Source organism: Callospermophilus lateralis, chromosome 6 (assembly GCF_048772815.1).
Source record: "Callospermophilus lateralis isolate mCalLat2 chromosome 6, mCalLat2.hap1, whole genome shotgun sequence".
NCBI classification, from domain to species: domain Eukaryota; kingdom Metazoa; phylum Chordata; class Mammalia; order Rodentia; family Sciuridae; genus Callospermophilus; species Callospermophilus lateralis.
In genome coordinates this window covers 120,257,898-120,283,101 of record NC_135310.1, presented here as the reverse complement: position 1 = coordinate 120,283,101, position 25,204 = coordinate 120,257,898, and the positions used below count along the sequence as shown (strand labels likewise).

At 53.8% G+C, this 25,204-nt stretch overlaps 1 protein-coding gene across 2 annotated transcripts; it reads right to left on the bottom strand.

Moving 5' to 3' along the window:
• Positions 1-710: 710 nt before the first annotated feature.
• On the bottom strand, positions 711-23,396 carry Ip6k3 (inositol hexakisphosphate kinase 3). Of its 2 annotated transcripts, none has more exons than XM_077109568.1 (6): positions 23,223-23,396; positions 13,761-14,097; positions 7,041-7,236; positions 5,654-5,829; positions 4,326-4,501; positions 711-2,326 (listed from the first exon to the last, which is right to left on the bottom strand). In XM_077109568.1, exons 2-6 carry the CDS (start codon positions 13,957-13,959, stop codon positions 1,859-1,861), a joined length of 1,215 nt encoding a protein of 404 aa, XP_076965683.1. In that variant the 5' UTR covers positions 13,960-14,097; positions 23,223-23,396; the 3' UTR covers positions 711-1,858. The 2 variants fall into 2 exon arrangements, with proteins under 2 accessions (XP_076965683.1, XP_076965682.1); XM_077109567.1 differs by lacking the exon at positions 23,223-23,396 and adding an exon at positions 21,946-22,023.
• Positions 23,397-25,204: the final 1,808 nt, after the last annotated feature.

The following is a 25,204-nucleotide window of genomic DNA, read 5'->3' as shown; positions in this document are numbered from 1 at the left end:
GAGGTTAGAGGGACATTACGTGGAGAGGAGGAAGGACACAGACAGCAGCTGTGGCATGTTGTGACCAGGGTGGACCAGCCATAGATTTAGATTCCAGCTGGCCATCCGTCCCATCTGTGAGCAAGTCCCACATCACCCAGAGCTAGGAATGCGTGGGGGTGAGAAGCTAAGCCAGGGAGCTTTGAACTTGGTTGGTGCAGTACCAAGTTCTCAAGCAAGAAAGGGTTTAGGGCTCCGTTTTGTCATAGGCAAATATTTAGTTTGAAGTTGGCTCTCTTTTGCCACCTAACATGCTCTGGCTCCACTTTCCCCCATAAGCACAGTCTGCAAAAATAATTTTGTCATTACCTTGGCCAAACATAATTTGGGATTTTTAAATCCTACTTTAAAATCCAGGCAGTGTAACCCAGAATTAAAAATTTTTATGATCCAGGCCACTCTTTTCCTTCTGAGTATGGAAATTTTGGAAACTTGACAGCAGTTATCCATTAGAATCCAATAACTATTTAATTTTGTATTATATAAGTTTCAAGTGAAATGAAAGATCTGGTGCCTGCCTTGCAGATACATGCAAATATTTTATTAGCCACCATTTCCACCCGAGTTCCCTGAAGGATTGCAGGAAATCGGGGAGCTATTCTTGCTGTATACTCTGGTCGCTCATAAATTGGAACTACCATACAGTGTGCTGATCAGAATAAACAAACAGAAAGGGTAATAAGGCCCACCAATAATCACTGGTGACCTCAGCAATTTTATTAACAAATTTATTTCCCTAATTGGGGAACGTATCGCAGTGCTTGACCCAAGAGCATTGTAATAGGTTCCCACACTGCAGAAGAAGGAATTAATTAGAACTGTTTGCTCTTATTTTCTATTTACACTTGCCCACCAGTCTTGTAAACATTGCCCTGGTTTCCTCGGTCCTCTAGGTTCTTTTCTTTGGACTCCCCCCCCCCCTTCCCAAATAAATAAACAGAAAGCAGAGAGTAGAGTTTGACACCAGGAGTTCCTCCTCACGTGCATTCCACCCCCACCGGAAGATGCATTTCATGGTCACAGTCATTTTGTGGTCAGAATGTGGCAGAGTTTTCATCTCCCATAGGCAGTGGGAAGTCTATAAAGAGACCTTTCTCTCCATAGGCAAAAATGGAGAGGCAAGATCTTGGTTTACTAGTGCTCATGCCCGGGCGTGTCCTTGTCCATTTATTTAGATTATTATTATCTTGGTGCTGGGGATCCAAACCTACGGCCTGTGCATGTGAGGCACACTCTCAACAATCAGGGTGCACCCCCAGCCTGTGTCCTTGTCAGCGAGAACCTGGGTATAGAGCATGTGAGACAGGCAAGTGGGTTCCACCCACCCTGTCCCACCCATACCCACTCCTCTAGGAAGGTAAAAGGCACTGGTTGGCTCTGTGTGCCCATGGAGCCGGCAGCTCACACAGGCAGAAAAATCCTTGAACTTGGGAACTCATTCTTCAAGACTTCTTCCAGGAGGGTTTTTTTTTTTTTTTTTTTCTTCCCTCACAGCCGGGAGGACTGCAGCATGACAAGAAAGCATTTGTAGATGCAAATGCTCCAGACTCACTGCAGTGCTGGCCTCTGCCTCTGTTGCTCCTCCACGGTGCTGCCGACAGACGACCAGCATTACAGGAGGTGCCCGGCATGTGGAATTGCCTCCGGGGCGTATTTCTTTAGCAACCGTTAATATAGTCTGCCATGTATAGCGATGGCCTTTGAAGGTAGATCTGATTATTAAAAAAGACATCTAAGGGGTATCTACCCTACCCTAGCTACCAATAGGTCCCTTTTCAAAATCTGTAGCCCAGAAAACTCCAGATAGTGCCAAGAAGTTTCATTCTCCCTCCTGGATATCCTGCAGAATCCCAATGAGGTTTTCCAAGCCAAAAATATAGCCAGGATCTGGTCCATCGTAGGTGGTCCGCTCATCCCAGGAGCCCTTGTATGTCGTGTGGGCAAAGTCGATCATCCGAATGTCAACCTTGGCCAGAGCTCCTGGAGCACTGCCACGGGCCCTCTGAGGAGCTTCCTGAGGCTGCAGGCCACCTGGGGTTCTCTCGGGGAGCTCCTGCCCATCGTAGATGATAAGGAGAGAGCTGGAATAGAACCGGTATGAGCTCTGGCTCCGGATGACGGAGAGGAGGGCCTGGAGCTGGTGCAGGATGGGTTCCAAGAGCTCTGTCCGGAGACGGGTTCCGTTGTGCAGGAACTGGTAAAGGCTTTGTCTGAAGCCCTCCACTGAGAGCTTTCTTCCGTAGTACTTGTCTTTGCAGAGAAAGTGCTTCTTATCCGTTTGATAAACCTTACATTGAAAAGAAGAAAGAGAAAATGTGAAGAATTGGAATTGTAAACTTTAAAAAAATTGCCCCTTCTACAGTCAAGCTTCCATAGTCTATGAACAGATTTCCAGGAGATGGGGGGGGGGGCAAGAGGAACTGAAGAGAGCAGAAAATGATATTCCATCTCGCCCCAGTGTCACTTTTACTTTTTAAAATGTTCTCTCTGCAAGTCTTTAATAGTAATCCAAGGTCTAAAGATCCTTCACCCTACAGGGGTGACCCTCCACCCATGAGGCAAAGATTTGGATCTCTTCTCTGGTGAATTTCCAATGTCAACCTCCAAATGATGATTTAAGCCCTGGCTTCTGGCCTTCTTCAATTTAGATATTAGCAAACCCAAGCTAGAAAGCTTTAGGAGGAACCCGAAATCACAGCCAATGGCCTTGGATACCCAACTAGATTAAATTCTTCCCAACAAAGTTTATAAAGCCCTTTCTCTGCAGATTTTAAGGAAACAGTATTGGTTCTTGAGGTAGAGTGGGGCGAATTGCCTGGAGAAGACAGGCTAGGTCAGGTGTGGGCGGAGTTTGCAGGCAGACAGTGCAGCTGCTGGGTTGGGGGCGGGGCGAGGCCTGAGTGGAGGAGGGAGGCTTATAGCTGCTCTGTGTGGCTGGTGGTGCCTATCCTTGGCACCATCTCCCCTCCCCTCCCCTGTCATGTCTTGGCCACCAGAAGGGAGCAGATGGAAGAGAGATGCTGATGGGGGACCATGGCAGCCGCCCCCATTTCATTCAGATGGCATAGGCAATAGCAGAAACTAAGCCCAGGCCCATGGCTGGCACTGCCAGAGGACACTTGGCACACCTGGGCAAGGCCACCGTACCTGGCTAAGACAGCGTCTCAAGTCTTTCTTGCCTTCAGATTACATGATATGTTTACTGAAAACCAGTGTTGGGGGAAAAAAATCAGAGAGCTCTGATAAGCTTGGTGTCGCCTTTGGAGGGCTGGAGATCGGCTGCTAAATTAGCCATCATAAATACACGACAGGCATCACTTTCTAAATAAATCAGATCAATTTCCGAAGGTTTGAGGTCCGGAGAGAGATTCCATTTACACCACAAATCATCACACTCCATTCTCTTGAGGACTGCGTTCCAAGCCTTCCCAGGGACATCTGTGCAACGAATTTATAGACTCAACTTCCAGCTTCAAGGGGTGGCAGTTTCAATTAAGGAAAGCTATAACGTTTACCGTCAAATCGGTGTCTGGTTTTGCTTAGAGTAGACAGACTGAGAGAGTGAAGGAGTGGAGGCAGTTTATCCCCCCACCCTGCTCTCTGCCGCCCTGCCATGGCCATACTGAAACAGCAATGATGAAACGGGGGGTCTGGGCAAGAAGGAAAAGAACCATCCCTTGGTCTGGGCTTGGCAGGTTATGATCTGCTCACTTTGGTATCCAAACCAGGCATCAGAAGCAGAAAAGGTGGATGCAGAAGAGAGAATGGCTAATAAGAATTCCAAGAGCAGACTGATTCCCATATGAAGGACAGGATTCTGCTTCATCATTCAGAGGGCACGGGATCAGGAAGGCAGAGTGCACCCCCTCTCAGTTCTTTCCGCAGTCCCTGCCACACACTGTCATCAAAGGTCTCTCTCAACATGGGCAGGAACCACGGGGCCACTGCAGAAGGTTTCAGCTGCCAAAGATGGAGCTAAAAAATGGTGGGCTTCTGACATGACTATCCTGAAGGATGCTCTTAATAAAACCCAGTGTGTGGGCTGGAGGCAGAGCGCTTGCCTTGCATGCACAAGGCTCTGGGTTCTATCCCCAGCGCTGCAAAAGCAAGACCAAAACAACCAATGTGCCCCAGACCAAGAGATGCATGTCCTTGTTGCAAAAGTGGTCTCTGGCCTCCTCGGTTGCTCCCTAAAAGTGATGGGTTCTGTAGGGAGGGAGGGGTGTGGGGAGACATGCTCATCCACAGCAGACATGCCAAGATGCCCACCCCTGCTCTGCACCTACCTGCATGCCGCAGATGCGCACGCCCAGGCAGGCTGAGGTGCTCTGTGCACACTTCCTCATGTGACGGGCCTTCTTCTCCTCAGATGCATCGTCTCCGTGCTGCCGGGTCCCCATCTTCAGGTCCAGGATACAGGGATGTGTGTACTGTGACACTACGTTTTCCAGCAGCAAGAACCCTAGTCATGCTAAGTTAAGGAAAGACTCTGAGGACATCAAGGCTACTGTCCCTCTGAGGCAGTTAGCATGCCCTAGAAGCTGTCTGGAAATGCCTGCTTAGACTGTCATTCACTCACTCCGACTTCCTCCCTTACAGGCAAGCCCTTGCTATTACAAATGCAAGGTATTAGCTTTGCAGGCTGCTTTAATAAGTCCATTTATTTAGGGGGAGTTTATGAGTATGTGAGCCTTTTTTCTCTTTTCCATTTTGCTCTGAGATTGAAATTTAAATGCAGGCGTGAAATCCCTGGCAGGCCATGCCCAATTTACATTTTATGGCAGAAAATCATAAGGCTAAAACCTCCAGTCACTGAATGGGCCAATACCTTTTGGGAGAAGTGGGTTGATGTTCGCTTCGGAGATGAGTTGCAGGAATATTAATTTCAGTGGAGTAATTATCCTGCAAAAGCTTCTTAGGGATTAAGGTTGCAGATGTGTCTTAGTAAATACTGTGAAACCAGCAGCCTGTTTTCAGGCAGCAGCCCAGTGGTGATGGAGGGGCATTTCAAATCTAAATTTGCTCACTGAGGATATGGCCGCCTGTGTGTGGCGGGGAGGGGTGTCTGCCTCCTCTCAGAGTCCACCCCATGGGCACTTCCCTAAGGGAGGACCTGCCTGCTCTCCTTGCCCCAGGGGCCTATGGGAAGACACCTGCAGGGAGGATTTGGATGAACTCAGCCAGCCCTCTGAGCCCCCTCCTACCTCCACCCAGAGTGGTGTTACTCATTCCTGTCTCCCTATGGAGACCCCGTCCCTCCTCATCCTATTGCCTAGGTGGCAGGAGACATGTCAATGGCCCTACTAGGGACACTGTATTCAGCTTAATTCCCAGTCTAACGTCTCCATCCTCTTTTCTTTTGGAGGGATCTGATCCCTTGTAGGTCCATTTATTTTTTGTGGTCTTGGCCTTCAAATGACCCTTCACCTCCGTCTCTCTCTCCCTGTCCCAATCCCTTGGCCCTGGGTGTATCTGTCTCCCCTTTCCACCCCTGCCCCATGTCCCTCTGTATCCTCTGGTCTCTGTACCTCCTTCTCTCTATCTCCCACTGCTCCTGCTGGGTGTGTTTTCCTGCCTATGGGACCATGTGTGGTGCAGAAGGTGGCAAGGATACGGTGACACTTGTCTTCTGGGTACTCAGCGCACAGGCGGGTCAGATGGGCCTGGTGGCAATGCAGGCCCCATGGGTTGAAGCTCCGCCTCTCAACCTGGTTTCCATTAGCATCTTGCACCAGTGAGGAGACTTGGGTGTTGAGGTGGAACTCAGGCCTCAGGAGCGCCTTGGAGGGGCTGCAGGCGTGGGGAGCACAGGATGACAGTCAGGGCAGCCACACCAGAGGCCAGGGATGGATGCCTGTGCGAACCGCCCAGGCTCTCTGGGACAGGTTCTGACAAGTGCTGTCCCCAGCTGACTTCCAGGACGTCTCTCACCAGGTGCCAGGAGACAGCTGCAGGGTCCTAAGTATTACCCTCTTTGCTCAACTCAGGTCTCTGGCACCAGATCACACCACAATGCAATCCTCCCAAGCCCCAGGTGGCTCCTCAGGTGTGTCACCCCTCAGAGGGCTGAGGTGATTCAAGTTCACTTGTAAGTGATCTGGTGTATTAAAGATCTCACTGTTGAGGCACACAACATGGGACAGTGACACCTCCCCCCCACCGCCCCAGAGTCAGGCTGGCTTCTACGCCCTGGCATGTTGTTATCTCCTGGAGGTCTCAGAAGGCGATGGGGAATGGCACTGGTGGGGGCTGTGGGAGACACGGAGCCTTGGTCTGCCCTCCTTCTCCTGGCCTCTCTGCATCTTGGCATCTCCATCAAATGGAGATGTGTGCTGCTTCCTGCCAAGCCAAGAGGCTTAATTAGATCCACTGGGCTCCTTGGGGAGGGCCATATTGTCACTGCATTAGCTCCCTTTTGTTTCCCATAAATGTTTTAAAAATCCCCAGGGATCCCTTTCTGTCTGAGAAAGGCCAGCACACATTATCAGAGGCTCTGGAGATCTCTGCAAGGACCTCGGGCCCCTGGGTCTCTGGAGTCCTTAGGGACTGATGGTGTGCTGCATGGACTTCTCTCCTTTTTCTGTCCTAACTGCTAAGGAAAGAGCTGACTTCTGAGAGAAATTAGCCACACTTCCTTCCTATAAACTATTCCAGGGTTTCTATTCAGCACATTCCCCCCAGAGACACTTCATGGTCTCGGTGAAACAGATATTTAATTAAACAAATAGTTACCAAATACTTGCTCCATAGCACATGGCTGTGCATCAACCTCTGAGGTAAAATGCACGGTAATCCTCCTTCTAGAAGCAGCATTAGAGAAAGCCCGTTCCTGTCTCTGGCCACAGTGGTTATTCTAGAGAGAGCCTTTATCTGAATTTCTCATTTTTTTCGGTGCCAACCCCCCCAGGGGAGAGGTTGGCCTTGGGCACAGGTGGGCACTGTGCTGGACCCTGCCAAGGGACAAGCGCCCAGCTTTCTGTCGTCTGTGCAGTAGCTCTCACCTCTCCTTGAGGGAGTGCGCCAGCTGGGCCAGGGGCCGGGAGCCACCGCCACTGGTGGTCTGGTGAAGTGTCTGCCAGATGGCCACTGCTGCAGATTCTGGGGAGACCTTGAAGGGCTCCCTGTTCTCCTTCAGTGGGGGGGCGACCAGGCTGAGATGGCCCCTGCTGTCCCTCCAGAGATGCACTGTGATGGTACCTGCAGGACACGGAGGAGACGGGCGGAGATCAGATGGAATGTCCCTCTGAGCAGACGTGGACGCTGACCCACCTCCCCCTTTCCCAACTCCTCTCTCAAGGAAGGGCCACGGGACTGGCCTGCTTTCCTGTAAACCTGCCTTTTACACCAATGCCCTATCCCTGAATGGGCCCCATGTCAAGGAGCCCGCAGAGCATGGCGTTGGGCTGATGTCCGCACGTCGCTGCTCTATCCCCATCTCTGCCCCTCCTGCTTTAAACAGAAGCCAGCCCTGTGCCTTCCCTTCTGGAAGTCCTGTCCCTTTCCATACAGTCCCTCCTTCCCAGGCATGCCACAGCCCAACTGTGTCCCACCTAGGGGGCCCCAAGGCTGGCCCCTCTTCTGGGGACGGTAGTGAAGGGAGGCCGGGCTCTCCCGTTGCTCCCTTGACTCTTTGCCTCCCTTTCCCCTCCATTCTCCTTATGTGACAAGCTTCTTCCAGGAATCCTTCCTCCCGCAGCCTTCTAGGACTCAGGGCTCCTCTTTCACTCTGCCCGTCTCTCTGCCTTTTACACCAATGCCCGCCATTTTCTTGGCCAGAGGCATGGGCACACGAAGGTCATTGGTGGACATGGTCCCCTGATGAAACCAGAGACCTGTGAGAGTTCCCCAACCTGTGGCTCTGGTGGTAGAAGCCAGGCCTCTTCCCTGGAGCCTGGCATCCGGTGGTGACTGTCATTACCCAGTGCAGGTAGCAGCACAGATGTGGCCAGGTGGGCAGTTCTCTGAGAACAGGTTTGTTCCTGCCCCTGCTTCTTGAGTCTTCTCTGTCAGCTCTCCAGCCCCGACACTCTGTGCTCTCTCTGCCCTGCCTTGTGTGGAGGGGCTGACCCTATGCAGTGCCCCAGTGGCGTCCCTGTGCTCCTGTTTCCTGGTGGCTCTGGCCAGTAGGGGACCCTGGGAGGGTGGGAGGAGGAAGGCTGGGGCTCCTGTGCCATGGCTTTCTCCCCACGTCACTGACCAGGTCTGTGTTCAAGCATTGCTGGACTGGTGACGCTATTCCCCTCACCTTGACCTTCAGACCTGGGGCTTCAGCTTTCCGGTGTTGCCCATCCTGGGTGCACCCCGCTCCTGGTAGTGCCAAGCCTGCAGGCACCTTGGAAAGATTCTCCTAAATGCACTATTTGCTTTCTGCCTGGACCCTGGCTGAGAGCGCGGGCGGGCTGCACGTTTGTATGTGCTCCACGCTGTCCGTTTCCTCCCCCAGCCCCTTGGTCACCCCCAAGTGTAAGTGGTGATTTCTGCTGAGCTGGCAGTAAAGGCTGCTGAATTCCCTGCCCACGTCCCTGCAGGCCCACCAGGGCTGCTCGGTACAGACCCTTGTTCCCAGGGCTGCTCTATAATTCAGCAAGTCACTCTCCAGGGCCACTGGTGCCTAGCTCAGCACTCTTTGGGTCTATCCTGTCATCTCAGATTCCCAGTTCCCTAATTTTTGCAGCCTGGGAGGGACATTTTCTCTCCAGCTCCTGCAAAAAAAATCTTTACTTTTTGCCATCCCGTCCCAGGTTCCTGTCTGGTGAAATAATCATAACGATAACACCGTTCCTGAGCCTGGGGTTTTGCAGCTTGGCTAACACCAGCCCTCGTCCTGGAGCAAGCCCACTGTCACCACTCTGCATGTGAGAGCATCGGGCTAACAGCAGGCTGGGGACATAGTCACAACAGTAACATAATTACCGTGTCTTTCTGCCTACTGTGTGTGGCCCTGAGATGGCACTATGTGCTTTTCATTTGTGAGCTCAGGGTGGCAACCTGCCTGGGCGGTGGTCGTGAGTGCACATGGAGGCCCAGGAGGCTGAAGAGCCAAGTTTGCCTGGTTGCTATGGATGGAGCTCTGAGAGGGCCACGCCAGACATGGGCACAGAAGAAGGGACACACTGTTATATGGAGGCAGAGATTCTATGGGGAGTGTTCATTGTTGTCACACTGTGTTTACTGTGTGTGCATAAGAAGCACTCCTGCTGTGTCCCCAGTCACATTGGCTCTGGTCATCCTGTTCTGTGACCCAGAACAGAGAAGCCACGATTTCACCCCCTCAGGAGAGGCTGTCAGCACAGAGGCCTGGGAGCATCTGGAAGCCCAGGACATGGGGTTGGCATTTCCATCCCCGTGTCCTTCGAGAAGGACATCACTGTGCTTGTTCTAGGGAGGAGAACTGTCCTGAACCCATTCCTCCTCATGTGACGGGGAGAGAGTGGGCTGGCCTCTGTGTCCACCCTGTCCTTGGGGACCTCCACCTGCCTGGGGAACCCAGAAAGGTGTCCTGGCTCAGAGCAGGGCTCTTTCAGATTTTGTAAAGTTCAAACTAGCCACCAGCAACCTCTGACCTTTTGCACTTTAGAGGCTGTAGTGACAGGTCTGTCAGAAACCATGGTCTTGGGGAGCTTGGGCCCTGGAGGACTTTCTGGAGGGACAAGAAATGTGACCTTCACCCACTTCTCCAGGCTCCAGCTCTCGCCTGATCTCATCGGTTCCAAGTGTCTGACTAAATGGAGAGCAGTGGTGTAGATAACGCAAAACCAATAAAATGCAGAAGTCATTTCCATCTCTCATGTTGTCAGCGCTACGCTGCCAGATCTGCGTCCTGGCCTCTCTGTCTTTGAGTGTGCCTCTGATGGGCTCAGCGTCTGTCTCCACTTTCCCTCCCTGTCTCTCATAGACCCGTCTGTGGCTCTGCTCAACCCTTCCCTTGAAGCTGGCCCTGCTGGGTGGGATCCTTAGCAGAGAGCTGCCTTGCACAGTTTGGGGCTGCCTGCACTTGACTGCTCTGCATGACCATGGACTCCAGGCTCCTTAAGACTTAGGTTGTTCTTTTAATCAAGAGCCAGAGCAGCTCAGCCCAGCCTCAGCTTGCCAGGTGTACCTATGGGGATTAGGCCCAGGGACTCCTAGACCTCTGTGGCCACTGCCTGGCCAGGAAAGTTGGGGCCCAGCCAGAGCCCCCACCACCACACCTGTCACCCCACTCATCAGTCCTCCCCACGCACCTCAACCAGGGTCCCTGCCGGCTCGGCAAACAAGAGTGCTTACTACCACGATTGGCACACTCAAAGCATCTCAGCAATTTGAGTTTGGCTGAGCAGCTTCCTGAGTCTTGGTGAATATTCTGTCATGTATTTATTTTTAAGCTTATGAGGACATTTGCTCACCACCGTCTGTAATATGAATCCGGCTGAAGTGTTAGCCAACTGGACTTAGGAGTATGTCCCTATCCACCCGGGGCTGACGGGCGGTCTCAGAGGTAGAGGGGAGCAGCCCCAAGGCCTGGGGAGCCCAGCAAAGGTCCAGAGTGAGCTTCTGGCACAAGGAGGTTCCTGAGGAACCTGAGGTTCTCCTGCTGCCATTGCTGCAAGGCAGTTAAAATGCGGAGGGCATATTCTGTGGCATGTGGCAGCCACCTCAGAAATGGCCCCTCTTTCTAAGGGGCTGTTCCTATTGAGGAGAAATCGGGAAATCCTGAGAGAGCCTCATGAGCATTCGCGTTCCCCTCACATGAGATCACTGGCTGAGTAGCTCCCAGCAAGCCATATCTCCTCTCTCCTTGGGCTAGGTGACCTCCTGAGCACTGACACCCTAAGTCCCTCCCTTTAGTAACAGTGGAGCTTGGTGGAGTGGCCCTTTGTGGCCAAGAACACATCCTTGGGAGCCAGGCCTCGGGGCTTCAATTCTGACTCTGCCTGTCCCTGGCTGTGTGGCCTCAGGCAAGCTAGGTCACCTCTCTCTGCCTCAGTTTTCTCATCTGTGCCAAGGGGGTAGTAAAGGTACCTGCCCCAGGGACTTGTGAGGGTTATATGAATTAATGTCCAGAGACCATGTGCAGGTGCCAGGCACAGAGCAAACACTAGAGCTAGCTGCAACTACTTCTCAGATCTGGAGAAGCCAGCAGCCTGCAAGACCCGAGAGCCCTCAGGACCCGCCCTGTCTGCAACCTGACCTCAGCTAGTGGTCTTCCTGCTCCATCCTGGGCGAATGGGGATGAATCCCATGGTGCTCCTTGGTTCTGGGCCTTTTTCTAGTGTCTTCTTTTGTCTTGTGTCAGTTGGTGTTTGGACCCTGGCCCTGCAGGGATGGTGAGTGTGGGCTCTGTGTTTCTGCTTCATCAGAGCCTCATGTTTGGGGGTCACCCAGTCTCCTCATCATTGCTGTATGAGGCCCCTCCCTGACAAGTTGGGAAACACCACCTCCTGTCAGAAGCCCTGAAGGCTAGGGCTGGGGCCTTGATGCATTCAGCTCTGACCTTGGCTCAGGTTACAGAGAGTCCCCAACACAGGGTGGTTTGACTTACAGTTTTTTGACTTTAAGATGGTGCAAAAGCCACATGCATTTAATAGAAACTACACATTGATGTTTGAGTGTTGGTCCTTCCAGGAGCCACCCCGAGGTGGCATAGTACTCTCTCTGATGCTGGGCAGCGGCAGTGAACCAGAGCTCCCAGTGAGCCTCATGATCATGAGGGGAACAACCAAGACTCCTGCGTGCCGTGTTGCTAAGCTCCAAGGCTGGGTAGACTCCATGTATTAAATGCATTTTTGAAAACCTTTTGGTACTGGGGGCTGAACGTAAGGGTGTTACATCCCCAGTCCTTTTTTAAACTTTGAGAGAGTCTTGCTAAGTTGCTGAGGCTGGCCTCAAACTTGTGCTCCTCCTGCCCCAGCCTCCTGAGTCACTGGGATTATAGGTATTTGCCACCACACCAAGCTTATTGAATACATTTTTGAATTAATGATATTTTCAATTTACAATGGGCTTATTGAGATATATCCCCATTATAATTTGGGGAGCATTGGTAATTTCTGAGTTACCAATGGTAGGAGTCTCCAGGATGGCCTCACCTGAAGGGGAAAGCCTGGCAGAGATCTGGACCACAGAGCATTGCTTGGGGGTGCCAAGAATGGTGCTGCCTCACCAGAGGCTTGGCCTGGTGCCAGCAAGGTGCAGGGTGGCGCTGGGCGGTGGTCTCTTGTAGACCAGAGCAACCCCTTTCCCTCTTCGGCTCTGCCCACAGGGGCCCTGCCGTCCTCCTCAGCTGCCCAGTTGTGCTGAACAAGCATGAAATGCTCCTGGCAGGAGTCCGCTCCAGCCAGGGCCTGCCACCCCTTCGCTGGGTTAAGTTCAGTTGCAAAAGGACAGACATTAATTCCAGTGGGTGCTCTGACAAGATGAACAGTGACCCACAACCAGCCTGGCAACACTGGCCTGCGGCCTTGGAAGACTCGGCCCAGCCCAGCGGGGGGAGACAAGGGGCCTGCAGAGGTGGCTGGGACTGTCCTCTCCTGTCTCTCAGGACATGATGATGAGCTATCTTGTCTCAGATTCTCTAGAGAACCTGGCAGCCTAGACTAAAGTTCAGGCATGTGTGGAACAGTGCTCAGAAGCAATACCTGGGCCTCGAGGCCCTGGTCACCCCCTATCAGTGGCTCTCAATTGGGTTCATGCTAAATATGGATTCCTGGGGCCTGACCCCAGAATTCCAAAGATTCTGATTGACAGGTCTGGGTGGGGCCTGAGGACCCGCGAGCATGCACACCCGCACAATTGTGATGAAGCTGATTGACCCCAGATGGTGTTCTGAGAATCAGTGTTGTACTCTGGGAATGACCACCAGTGTTGATGGTCTTATCCCCTGTGTTGTCTTGATCATTGACCCACAAGTGGGTTTCCTTTGAGCTTATTTGGAGGTCATGATTGCCTTCTCCATGGACCCTTTGACAATAGGGCAGCCGCTTGCAGTTATGAAATCTAAACTTCTTCAAAGGAGGTCTTCCCTCTGGGCGCTCAGCCCAGCTCTTTGAGAGCCACCTTGTGGAGTCCACCCTGTGAGCCTCGTTTACCAAACACCAGGTGTGGACAGACACCTGCCCTGGGATCCTGGCAAAGGGCAGCAGACAAGGAGACCAGCAGATCCTTCCACACCCAGCTTTCTCTCCCCAGAGCCACTTGGTGCTCAGACCTGGGACACGTGCTGCATCCGTGGGTTTCCCCAGCTACTCTCTGACACTGGCTCATCTCCTGGCTTTGCCTTTCCTAGATAAGAGCAAAAATTCTGGTTTCCTAAACGAGCATGTCCCAGCTTCTCCAATCCCTGACTCAGCCTGAGGCTCCTGAGCCCCTCCTGCCTGGGCCTCCAGAGGGAGGTTAAGGAGGCATCAACCTGTCCTGTGGTTAGCCACAGTCATACGACCAGCTATGATGCCCCCAAGGCACAGACCAGCATGGCAGGGACTAGTGCAACTAGGGTATAATGTAGTCCATTTTCGATTTCCCCGAAGCCTGGTGGCTTAGGCTAATGCAGAGGGAAGCCAAGTGGATCACACTCCAGACCTGGAGGCTTTGAAGAGCTCAGAGAAGCTAGGACAGTGAAGCCTGGCCCTGTGAGGAGAGGGGCACGTCTCCATGGCAACCTCACACTCCCACGGCATAGCACATGGAAAGCATTGGGGCCAGCAGAGGAGCCTGCCCGGTATGGCCTGGCTGCCTGCGCTCACCTTTATACTGTGGGGTGAACCGCTTCATGGCCAGCGGCAGGGATTCGTAGAACCTCTGCTCCTGGGAGATGAGGGGCTTGCACACCGTGTGCTCGTCGTACTTCATCACGCTCAGGTGCCCTCCGACCTGATGCAGGAAGGGCTCCAGCCGCACGCCCACCCTGATGTCCCTGGTGTCCACACTGCCCTGCACAACCATGGTGCCAGAGAATCCTCCGGCAGAAGGGGCTGAGGTGGGTGCTCCTGGACAGGTTGCAGCCTGGCCGTGGGCCTCTCCTTCCTCCTTCTTGGCCTTGATTGATGTCACAACACAGTGATCTCCCTGGCCGTGGGCTCTCTAGAAAGGAGAGGAAAATGGACATTATGTGAGGGAGAGAGTGTGCTGGGGAGGCAGTACCGGGAGAGTCCACAAGGTCCCCAGCCTCTGCCAGAGCAGGTTCCTCACCGTAGCTTACACAAGTGGCCAGGCGCCGGGGTGCACGCCTCTAATTCCAGCAGCTGAGGCCGGAGGATCGTGACTTCAAAACCAGCCTCAGCAACTTAGCAAGGCTCTAAGCAACTTAGTGAGACCCTGTCTCTAAATGAAATATAAAAAGGGCTAGGGCTGGTTTGTGGCTCAGTGGAAGAGCACTTGCCTAGCATGTGTGAAGCCCTGGGTTCGATTCTCAGCACCACATTTAATAATAAATTAATAAATTTTTAAAAAAGGTCCATTGACAACTTAAAAAATATATATATATATATTTTTTTTTAAAAAAGGGCTGGGGATGTGGGTGAGTGCTCCTGGGTTAAATCCCCAGTACCTCCCCCCCCAAAAAAAAGACTGTAAATATGCATTGATTACTTCTGAAGTGATCAGTATTTTGTTTTTTTGTTTTTATGTGGTGCTGAGGATCGAGCCCAGGGCATCACATGTGGGAGGCAAGTGCTCTACTGCTGAGCCACAACCCCAGCCCCTTTCTGGAGTGATCTGTCACGAGAAACTGGTCATCGCATTTGCTTCCATGGAGCAGGGGTGAGGGAGGGACTTTAAATATTGTTTTGTGCCTTTTGAATTTAAATATTAAAATACTATTGAAAACTCAATCAACATGCACAGCTGTAAGTTTCCAGAGTGCAGAGCTTGGGTCTTGTCTTGTCATGTTGCCTTCCTTTGGGGACATTGACCCCAGCCCAACAGGAAGCAAGTAGAGCCCCTGCAGTTTGAGGAGCTCTCTGCCTTGCAGGAGGGTTTTATTTTTGTGCTGTGCAGCTGGGCACCATCAGTTCCCATCACAGTTCCACTACATCCCTGCGTGACCTTGAGAAAGTGAGCAGGAGAGCCTCTCTTGGCCTCAGTTTCCCCATCTGTAGAATAGGATGATGATACCTACCCACGGGATCAGGGACAGAACTGAGATAAGGGCCATGGAAAGGTTAGCCCAGTGCCCAGAGCAAAATGCTCAGTATCATCCTGATTTCTGGCATTGCTGCTATAGTGGTCCTGTCCCCCGTAGCTCTGAGTTGTAGGAGAGGCAGGTTTCATGACTGCCACTTTGCAAAGTGTCCTTCCAGCCCTGCCCCCGCCCCCCCCCCCCATTGCTCCCTTTACCTTCCTGATCATGGGCAAGCGCTGGGACTCTGGGCTACAAATACAGCCCCTAAAGTTGTTCTGACTTTGTCTCAGGAGAGCGCCAAGGAGACACTTCGAGGGGAGGCTCTTGCTGCTGTGTTTGTCCCGTCTGAGAGGACATTCCCACAGCGGTGCCCGTCACCACCGAGTTATTAATGTCCTCTCCCTCTGCTGGACTCCTGGCTGCGGATGTGGCTGGACCAGGCAGCACTGGGCATGATCAACCCTCTAACTGACCTTCAGCCCAGGCCACGGGCATGGCTGGCTGGCTCTGCACAGCGGTGATCATCAATTCGCTCAGGCGCTGGCCTCCAGCCTGCTGTGGCATCGAAAGCCTCAGCTCTGTCCATTCTTTTCCCCAAACGGGACCCCTCATAGGCTCCTGTCCTGCAGGCCACAGAACGCTCCCTCTTTTTGGTGGTACTGGGGACACAAAGTGCTCCTTTAGGAAGGGAGAAACGTGGGTCCTGCTTGACACAAGTGCATATGCTTCCTGGGTGGGGCGTGGGGTGGGGAGATCTGAGGCCTCAGGTGAGGGGCCAGCCTGGGACAGCTGGGAGGCCCTTTCTGCTTCTCTGCCCTCAGGCAGCCCCCTGGGGCCTGTTCCAGGAGAAGCTGGTGCGAGGTGGGAAGAAAAGCAGCCCTCAGGTAGGTGACATCTTCCACTGCATGACACCTGGCTATGGGACCAGATAGCACCGTGGGGTGGCCACCTGTTCCTAACTTGCAAATTTGAAGAAGAAGGAAACGAGAAGGAAAAAACCAAAGCAGCCTGATGTCCCCTCTCCCTGGGCTCGCTTGCATATCAGCCTTTGCCAGCTGACCTGTCTCCAGGCAGAGGAAGGGCTTCCGTTCCTCACACTTGTCTCCCCAGGGCCCTGTCCAGTACTGCCCAGGCCTGGCCTCTCCAGACGCCATCCCAGACCACCTGCATGTCCGAGCTGGCTCCAGGCAGGCTCTTATGCTGCTGCACTGGGCAGCCACCACCCCTCCTTTTCCCTACACCCCTGTCTCTCCAAAGAATTCTAGGGACATAGTTGTTACCCCACAGTGTCAGTGCAGGGAGCAAATAGTAGCCCTAAGTAGTAGCACACGCACAGTGTTGGTGTATGTCAGGTGATGTTCCAGGCGCTTTATGTAGATTAACTGATTTTAGCCTCACAACCATTCTGTAAGGTAATCAGTATTATCAGCCCATTTTATAAAAATGGAAATTGAGACACAGAGAGGTTGAGTAACTTTCCTATGTGTGTCCAGCTAGTAAGGGGAGAGCAGCTTGGTGGGACAGGTGGATGGAAGAGGGAGAAGTGGTGGCTCCAGTCCCTGGCATGTCCTGAGCCTGGCAGAATGGGCTTTCCTGCCCCTCTGGATGCTTCCTGGCTATACCTTGGCACTGAGGTTGACCTTGGACTCCCAAGAGAGCTTGAGGCTTTCTGTTTCTACCTTTGTGTGTGGCCTTCAACTCTGGGAGGGGCGGGTGGTAAGCCAGGGAAGGCCTCCATTCTGCCCGCTGCTCTGTGGAGTCTCAAATCACTGATCCCAGTTGACAGGGCTTCCTTTGGCCACATGCGGACACTTCTGCCATCGGCTTGGGCCTTGGCCTTGGATCCACACCCCTAGGCCCTGCTGTTTCCTAGGAATGTGGGGTGAGGAGTCAGGAGCTGAGATCTGTCCCCACCATCCCACCAGCGTGCGGAGGCCCCGGATGAGCTGGATGACCACTTGAGTCGCTTCCCGCCCACCGCCACAGCTTTGTCAGGAGGCTCAGATGACAGAATCACAGAACTCCTTTGTGAAACTCTCTTTTTGCACATCTCCGCCACTTGGGGTTTGTCACTGCGTGGGTTATTCTCAGGATGACTCTGTGAGTCAGCTGGGGGGCTGGGTAGGCAGGTGGAGGGCCTGACTGAGGAGGGCCTCCGCCCCCAGCCCGACACATTTGCAATTCCAGTGCTTTGAAGGGAGACAAATGTCCCTCTCTCCAGGCCAAACCTCTTCCTCCAGCTTCACAGCCCAGGCCCCTTCCCCGGCCTCCTTTCCCAGGGCTCTGGGGGAGGTGTGGGGGGGAAGATGAGGCTGGTGGGGAAGGGGAGAGGCCTGCAGATGGGAGAGCTCAGAGGGGCTGCCTGTCGTCTCCAGGAAGTGGGCAGACGGCCCGCACACCAGGGCCCCGTGTCCTCCTACCCTATCATCGGGTCATGTTCTGGGTTAGGTAACTCTGGGTCTCACTCCAGGACACTCAAGGCTGACTTCTGCTGATGGGGTATGGCCATGGAGCCGTCTGTGTCAGGACACAGGACACAGACTGTCTCTGCACCCCCATGGGGCCTGGGTGACGGCCAGCCTGCTGCTGGCTGCAAGCCACTCCCTGGTGGGAAAGGAGGCTCGTGGACAACAGGGCCTTGGCTGTACTTGGCAGATGGGACAGGTGATAGCACCAGTGATTCTGAGAACTGAGACCTTACTGATGCAGACACAGTGACAGATGCCGCCCTACAAGCAGGGTGGATGGGGACACCCTGATCTGTCGCTACCAGTCCACATGGCTTATTTCCAGAGAGCCTTTGAATGTACAGTCACTACCCACATGCAGAACCCGGGTCCATCAAAATCGTGGGAGATGCACCTCTTAGGACTCACTGCTCCCTTTTTAGGGAAGGTGGCAGGTGAGACCACAAGCCACACTTGTAAGGGTGCAAACTTAACAAACCAATCATGGACAATGTCTCATCAGAGCCTTTGGAAACAAACTGGCCATGGCCGGGTCAGGGCTGTTCATAGACGTTCTTCTGTACCCTGTGGGTATGTGGTATGATTGCAGCTTTGAAGGTAAGTGCAACTTGCTTTGGCCAACAAGACAAGGAAGGAAGTGCAGGTGACATACCTGGAAGAGCAGTTCTTCACATTCTCTTTCCCTGGCCACAGGGACTTGGGGAGCATATGATCTGCTGGCCTGGGTCTCTGAGTGCCTATGCATATCAGATCTGTAGCATGACAGGAAATCTCTGCTGTGTTCAGCCACTCAGATTTGGGGGTATTTGTTACACAGCACAAACCAGAGTCTGTCCTGACTGATTTCCATCTGTCGAACTCATAGCCAGTACCCAACGTGGGGCTCTTAAGTTGAAAGCGACTTCACATGAGTCACATGCTCACATATAACAGCAGTTCCTATTAAGTGTTGACCGTGGACCACTGACTTTATAGTCACCCCTGCTCCTCAAGTAGTTGTTTTCCTCAAGAGTTAGAAAACTAGAAGAGCTTTCTCAGGGGCCAGGGCTAGTGAACTCCAGAGTTGGGACTCAGATCCAGGGCCTCTTGTTTTAACTTGAAGTCCCACCTTGCAGTCCTCCTTGCAGAGATGGTGTCTACCAAGCCTTGGGCTCTGTCTGGGCATCCTGAGACACACATCAACCTGAGACACACATCATTCTCTTAGGGCCAGGTCCTAAGGCCCTCTCTATGCCACAGGCCGCAGTGAGCCAAGCCTCCCCACAGAGCCCTGGGAAAGGAGGCTGGGGAAGGAGCCTGGGCTGTGAAGCTAGAGGAAGAGGTTTGGCCTAGAGAGAGGGACATTTGTCTCCCTTCAAAGCACTGGAATTGCAAATGTGTCGGGCAGGGGGTAGAGGCCCCCCTCGAATCTGCCCTGGCTGGACAGCAGAGTGCCACTTCCGGGAGCCCCATCAACAATGCCAATTCACAGGCCGTGGGTGAGGGGCTCCCACCTGTGGGCTGGTCAAGACCTACCCACGTCCACACCCTCTCAAGCACTGTCGACAGAGTGGAAAACCGTACCCAAGGAGCACGATGATTTCTCAGATGTATGCAAGCATTCTGGTGATTACCAAAATACAAATTCATTTAAAGGCATTATTGAATTCCTAGAGGTTTTTGTCATCATCTATTTTCTCAATCAACAGATACTAAAAGCATAATGAGTACCGCACAGGGACTGGTAGGGAAAAAATTAGGTTGAAAAATGAGTCCTAGAGGCTAAGGCTGAATGGCAGAGCGCTTGCTTGGCATGCATGAGGTCCTGGGTTCCATCCCCAGCACCGCCAAATAAGTAAGTAAATAAGTCCAGGCGGGAAGGTTAAGAGAGCTACTGCCCCCTCCTGAGATGGGGGTGGTTTGTGGGGTCTGGGAAGGGATCTGGGAGCAGGAGAGAGGTTGGCTAAGCCCTGGGGAGCCCACTTCAGGAAGCGTGTGTATATGAAATGATAGGAAAGGGCAAGGCCAGGGCAGGATGCTACCTTGTAGGAGTGACGGCGCTGGGCCTGGACTTGTCTGGTTTTACACCTGCCCCCAGGTGTCAGGGGAAGCTGGCCCAGGTCGCTGCTCAGCCTGGGAAGGCGATGGTCTCTTGAGATTACTGGAGCCTTCCAGACCACATCCTGATAAATCTTAGATGATGGGGGGGAGGGCATTCTGGGGAGAAGATAATTAAGAAAGAGCTCGTAGCGAAAGAAGACTGCAATATAAAATCTGGCAGGCTGCACAATTCAAAAGCAGCATGGTTTATGGCCTGCCCTCCTCTCGTCTCTGAAGCTCTAACGTACATTTCACAGGCCTCTCAGAGCCAGAGGTTTGGGACAAGTACCATTCAATGTCCTTGTGATGCCCAAGGGAACATTTTTTAATCTATTAGAGCTGAGAGGACCTGAAAACCATTTAAAACTGCTTAGGTCGTAATGGGCAGGAGAATTTTGGAGTTTCTCTCATGGCTAAGGGTCGTGCATCATCTGGAGCCATCCAGGCTGGGAAGACACAGGCTCATTTTCTGGAGGGCGGGGGAAGTGGCATTTTGAAATCCGTTCTAAAAACGACTCAAGGGCCATAGAATTGTATGCCTTTCCCTGTGCGGCTCCCCTGCTCGGTGGGATCAATACCCAGCTCTGGGGGACTTCACACATCACCTTCGCAGCCTTGGCTGAAATATGTGCCTTTGGAGAGCATCTATTTTCCGGGGAAGGCTGGATTTCCAGAATCACAGAGCAATACTTCATGTTCCTCAGTCACAGAAACTTATTTCAAGGCTGATTTTATCCTTTGAGAGGGGATTTTTTTCTTCCTTTTCTCTTAACATTTAAAAATCTCCCAACGTTTCTCCAGTTTGAGGACCAAATACGATTTTAATACAGCGATTATTAGTTTAGAAGCCCTTCAGCCACTGACAAATGTACTTAGCGGCACCAGCAATGTTCTGATTTTGCTGTCAAGGCCGGAGAAACATGGGGGAAAGATGACTCAAAAGCCAGGCGCCATTAGAAGGTCTGGTCTGGGGGAGGCAGAGTGGGGCTTCTCCTTCCCTGCCTCTCAGTAGATCCTGCCCTTGGACAGCATCCGAGACATGGGTGGTAGCAACAGCTCCTCCACCTATGCTTTGCTCCTCCTCACCTTGCCTCTTGAAACTGTACCCAGGATCTTGGGCATTTCTAAACACCCAGCCCCACCTGCACATTTCCCAACCTCCGGCACCCCTCCCCACACCTCCCACCTTTCTCTAAGTAATTTGATCAGCCACCAGACTTGTGCAAGAGCCCAGACACATATGGTTGCAAGAAAGGAAGAGCTCTTTATGGTCAACACACAATCATGAGGCAGCTGAGCATGAGCACGTGCATCTGAGTGCACGTGTTGGTGAGTGTGCATGTGTGTGTGTGTGTATGTGTGTGTATGTTTGGGCTCCTTCACACCAGAGCTGCGCGAGCCAACTGTGAAGAGTGACTCTCAGGGAGAACGCAAGCAGGGCCACTCCCCAGTAGAGGGCAGCAGCAGACGCGTAGAGATCAGGGAGGCCCAGAGAGGGCTGAACTCCATCTCAGAACCAAAGCCAGTGCCACCTCCACACCCAGCAACCAGGGCACTGCTCTGGGTTTGCCCAGGCCTGTACCCAAGCACCCAGATGGCAGCTTGAGCCAAGTCTGAGCACAGCAGCTTGGTCCAGAGTGAGCTCCAGTCTGAGGGTGCCTCCCACCCAGGTCTACCCTGGAGCAGACGCACCCCACGCCCTATTCAGCTGCCTGCTGGGCCACCCCCGTCCTAATATGAGACAAAGCAGCACAAATACAGCACCGTGTGCAGCCCCTCCCCTGCCAGCCCCTCCCTTCCCACCCCCACTTCCCCAGCCAGCACACAGGTTTCCTTCCCTGAACAACCCGTGCTCATAAAGTTTATTGCTGTTCCCTGCGGCTGCTGGCGAACAAGATAGCAACCATATGGATTTCTGCCTGGGAAGGATTTATGCAAGTGCCCTGCAGAAGGAAGCAGGGGCTGCTGCTGGCCACGGGGTGGGCTCAGCCTGGACTGGCCCCAGGATGCACTAAGATGGGATGGAGAGAGTTCCAGTGGCCACAGGTCCTTTGCAGAGGAGGATTTGTTCAGGTCACTGATAAGGAGCACAGTGGGGTAGGCATGCAGGGAAACAGCATAGGAGGGGACCAGGAGACTTGATCTTGCTTCAAACTCCTTGCCTCTTCCTCTCTGGGCCTGTTTCCCTATCTGTATTGAGAACAGTCACACCCAGCCATGTCTTTATCCTACAGTGGGACAACTGGCCCTTCACTTCATTACCTCAGTGTGGAGGGGGTCGCTGGAGGAGTTGGGGGGCATCTCCAGATTGACCACAAGTGTCTTGATGAATCCTGGTCTAACGCAGCGTTAATTTAATTAGGGCACTAAGAACACGGCTGGCTGCAGATGTTCTTGGGGAGGTGTTCATTTTGTTGGCGGGAAGTGGCCGTGGGCGATGGAAGAACCCACGAGGTGCTCTGTGTGGGGAGCGGTGCCGCGACGTCCATAAATCACTTCAGAATCCTTGAGCCTTAGCATATTTGATGAAGCAAATATGGAAAAACTCAAAACAGCTGTTTAGACCCAGGCACGGGCTCTGCGAGTGTTTATGGTTTCATTCTATTTTTCCCTGTAGGTTTTCCATAATAAAAAGATAAAGGAACCGGTAGCTTTTTAAAAAAAATACAGAAGCCTGAATCCCACTCCATGGATCTGAATCTCCGGGGAAGGGACTTATTTACTTATTGTAAAGCCCCCAAGAATCCTGACGACCACAGGGTCCCCCACCCCAGTACACTGAGGGGCCTAGAAGAGCCCGAAGGAGGTAGAACCCCAAGACTCTGCCAGGGCCCAGGCAGCACAGGCGACCCTGGCTGAGGCCCATGACACCCCCAGATACTCCCAAATCTCGGGGGTTTCCCACCTTCACCCTTCTCCACAGGACATTGTGCCCCAGGGACGCCCGGCACCCAGGCCCCAGCTCACTGCTCACAGGCGCTGATGTCATCCAACCCCACAGCCCCTAGGGGGGAAGGGTGGGGCTGCTGGGTCAGGACATGCCGATCCCAGTCCAGGGCCCAGGGAGTGCTGTGGGCTTCTCCAGGATACTCGCTAAGGGGTTAATTCAGCCCCAAGTGGGATTCCATGGCTGTAAGGGGCAAGGGCAGTCACACAGCAAGGTGTTCTGCAGCCCCAGCTCCCCCCTGCCCTCCCTGCCTCCACCCAGGGGCCAAGCTGAGGACTCCAGCACACCCCAGGAACGGGAGGCGTGGAACTACCCTACGGGATGGGGGGGTTGGCAGATGAGGCGGGGATGGAAGAGGAACAAAAGCCAGAATCTCAATAATGCTGCGCGCAACCCCCCAGGCGCGCAGCACCCACACGTGTGCAGAAACATGGAGGCGCCTCTCAGGGGGGTCCTGGCCAGCACTGGATGGAGACGAGACCCTTCGGAGTGAATGAGCTCTAAGGCCAGGAGACCCCTCTCCTGTGCTCAGGCACTGTCATGGGCTAACATGCCACCCCTGTCCACGCCTCTCCAGCAAGGCAGCACTCACCAGGACCTCCTCCAGGGGACAGCAGGGATGGCGAGAGGAAGATGTGGAAGGGAGGGCTCAGGCAGACAGGAGTGTGGTCTCTCGGTGCCCACTGTCTGCAGGCGTTGGGCAAAGACTCGTCTTAGCCCAGAGCACTCTCCACTCGAGCCCCGGGTAGAGAGGTCTGCTCAGGAGGGCTGGGCTCCCAGTGGCCTGGAAGGGAAGGGTCACCTGACCTTCTGGGGAAGGGCTGGCAAGTCCAGCTGTCAGCTGGGTGTTCTGTTGCTCTGGGGCAGGGCCAGGGGTCTGGGAGGGAGGGGGATGAAGAGGAGGAGAGAGGGAGGGAGGAGGGAAAGGAGGAGTGGTCAGCAGGGGAGGAGAGTTCGCTCAGCTGCCTGGGTGGATGCCAGGCCCTGGGCACAAGGACCAACGGTCTCAAGAACCCTGGTTATTTATTTGTTTATTTGGTTCTGGGGCTGGAACCAGGGCCTGGGCGTGCTAGGCATTTACTCCATCACCGAGCTGCATGCCCAGCCTTCCTGGTTATTTTTTGATCCCTGCTCAGAAGGAAAGGGGCGCCTCTAGGATGGGGACCGTGCCCTCTCTTTCCCTGGGCTTCCTGCCCCCACATTCCCAACAACCTCACAGCAGTTTGCCTTGCGCCATGGCTGTAAGAGGGAGGGGCAGTCACACAGCAAGGTGTTCTGTCCATCCGGTCAATCAGCGCACGATGACCCGTTCAACAAGTTGTTTTCTGAGCCCCTCATGTGTGCCAGCCCCTCTGCTAGGCTGACCCAGGACCCTCTGTTCAAGCGCTTGAGTTGGGGCTCAGCAATTCAGAGGGATTCCAATACAAGTGGGGGGAGAAGAACTCGGGACTTCGGAGGAGTCCCTCAACCTGGGGGCAGCGGGGAAGTGACCAACTGAGGACTGGAGGAGAAATGGGGTCATGAGGCTGAGTGGCGGAGGGTGGCAAGAAGAGGGCAGGGACAGAGAGGTGGAAGGAAGCTGGGGCCAGGTGATGTGGGATGGGGTGGGAGGCCACCTCAGGCCCCTGTCCCCCAGTTCTGGAGCTTGACACTAGGAAGTCAGGCTCTGGTTTGTGTATAGAGCGCTGGCTCCAAATCAAAGGTGGCCAACAGATGCTGTCACCAACAGGTGAGCCCTAGCCTGGTGGGCAGAGGGGACAGTGGGGCCGGAAGGCGTGGGGTTTTACCTCTTTCGGGCTCTTCTAGGTCCCTCCAGGAGGCAGGCTTAATGAGGTCTGGTGACTGTGGATGGGGAGAGATAGGGTGGGGGAAGGACAGGCGCAGGGCCAAGGGTCTGAAGCCAGCTCTTCGGAGCTCAGGCTAACCTGGACACCTGGCTGAAGTTCCCCTGGGGTTAGGGGGCCACCAGTTCCTTCTGGCTTCTCCCTGTGGATATCGGCCTCCAGACTCTCAGTGTCAGCCTCTTCTCGGGATCAGAGACACCGCTCGCCCCTCTCCAGCCTCTCTCTGACTCGTGCCCCAGGACCCTGACCCCCATCTCCTGGTCCCCCAGACCTGTTGGGGCAGCACCAGGCATGCCGGCTCTTCCACGAGCTCTGTGGAGCGCTCATCCTGCACAGACAGCCTCCCCTCCCTCCCTCCCTGTCCACCCTCAGGTGGAATGGGGGACAGCCCAGGCCTCCTGGTCCTCGTCACTGGACGCTGCTCAGTGTCCTCTGCACCCGCTCCCAGGCCTGGCCCAGCAGGAGCTGCTCGACAGGTGACAGGTGCGTTCCTACAGGAAAGGTCTCAACAGGTAGGGCGCCTGGCCACTGACTGACTCCCTGTGACTGCCACAGCAAGTCCTCACTGCGGACAGACACAGGCCTCCCACACCCAGACAGGGCCGAGCCTGCTCCGTGACGGGGATTCAGGGTGCCCTGAAGCCTGTTGTGAAGTGGGACTGGGGCTCCATCAGGCCACAGCTGCTCCCCTCCCCCGCCAGGGTGACAGATCACATTCGCTCATTGAGGG

Bases quoted from the DNA above. Each gene is read 5' to 3' on its own strand.
- Ip6k3 (XM_077109567.1), bottom strand. From the start codon at position 21,984: ATGCCCCCCAACTCCTCCAGCGACCCCCTCCACACTGAG. The intron at 7,237-13,760 runs GTGAGCGCAGGC...CGTGTCCTGCAG, and splicing joins GTTCACCCCACAGTATAAAG to GTACCATCACAGTGCATCTC. The intron at 5,830-7,040 runs GTGAGAGCTACT...CCACGCCTGCAG, and splicing joins GCGCACTCCCTCAAGGAGAG to CCCCTCCAAGGCGCTCCTGA.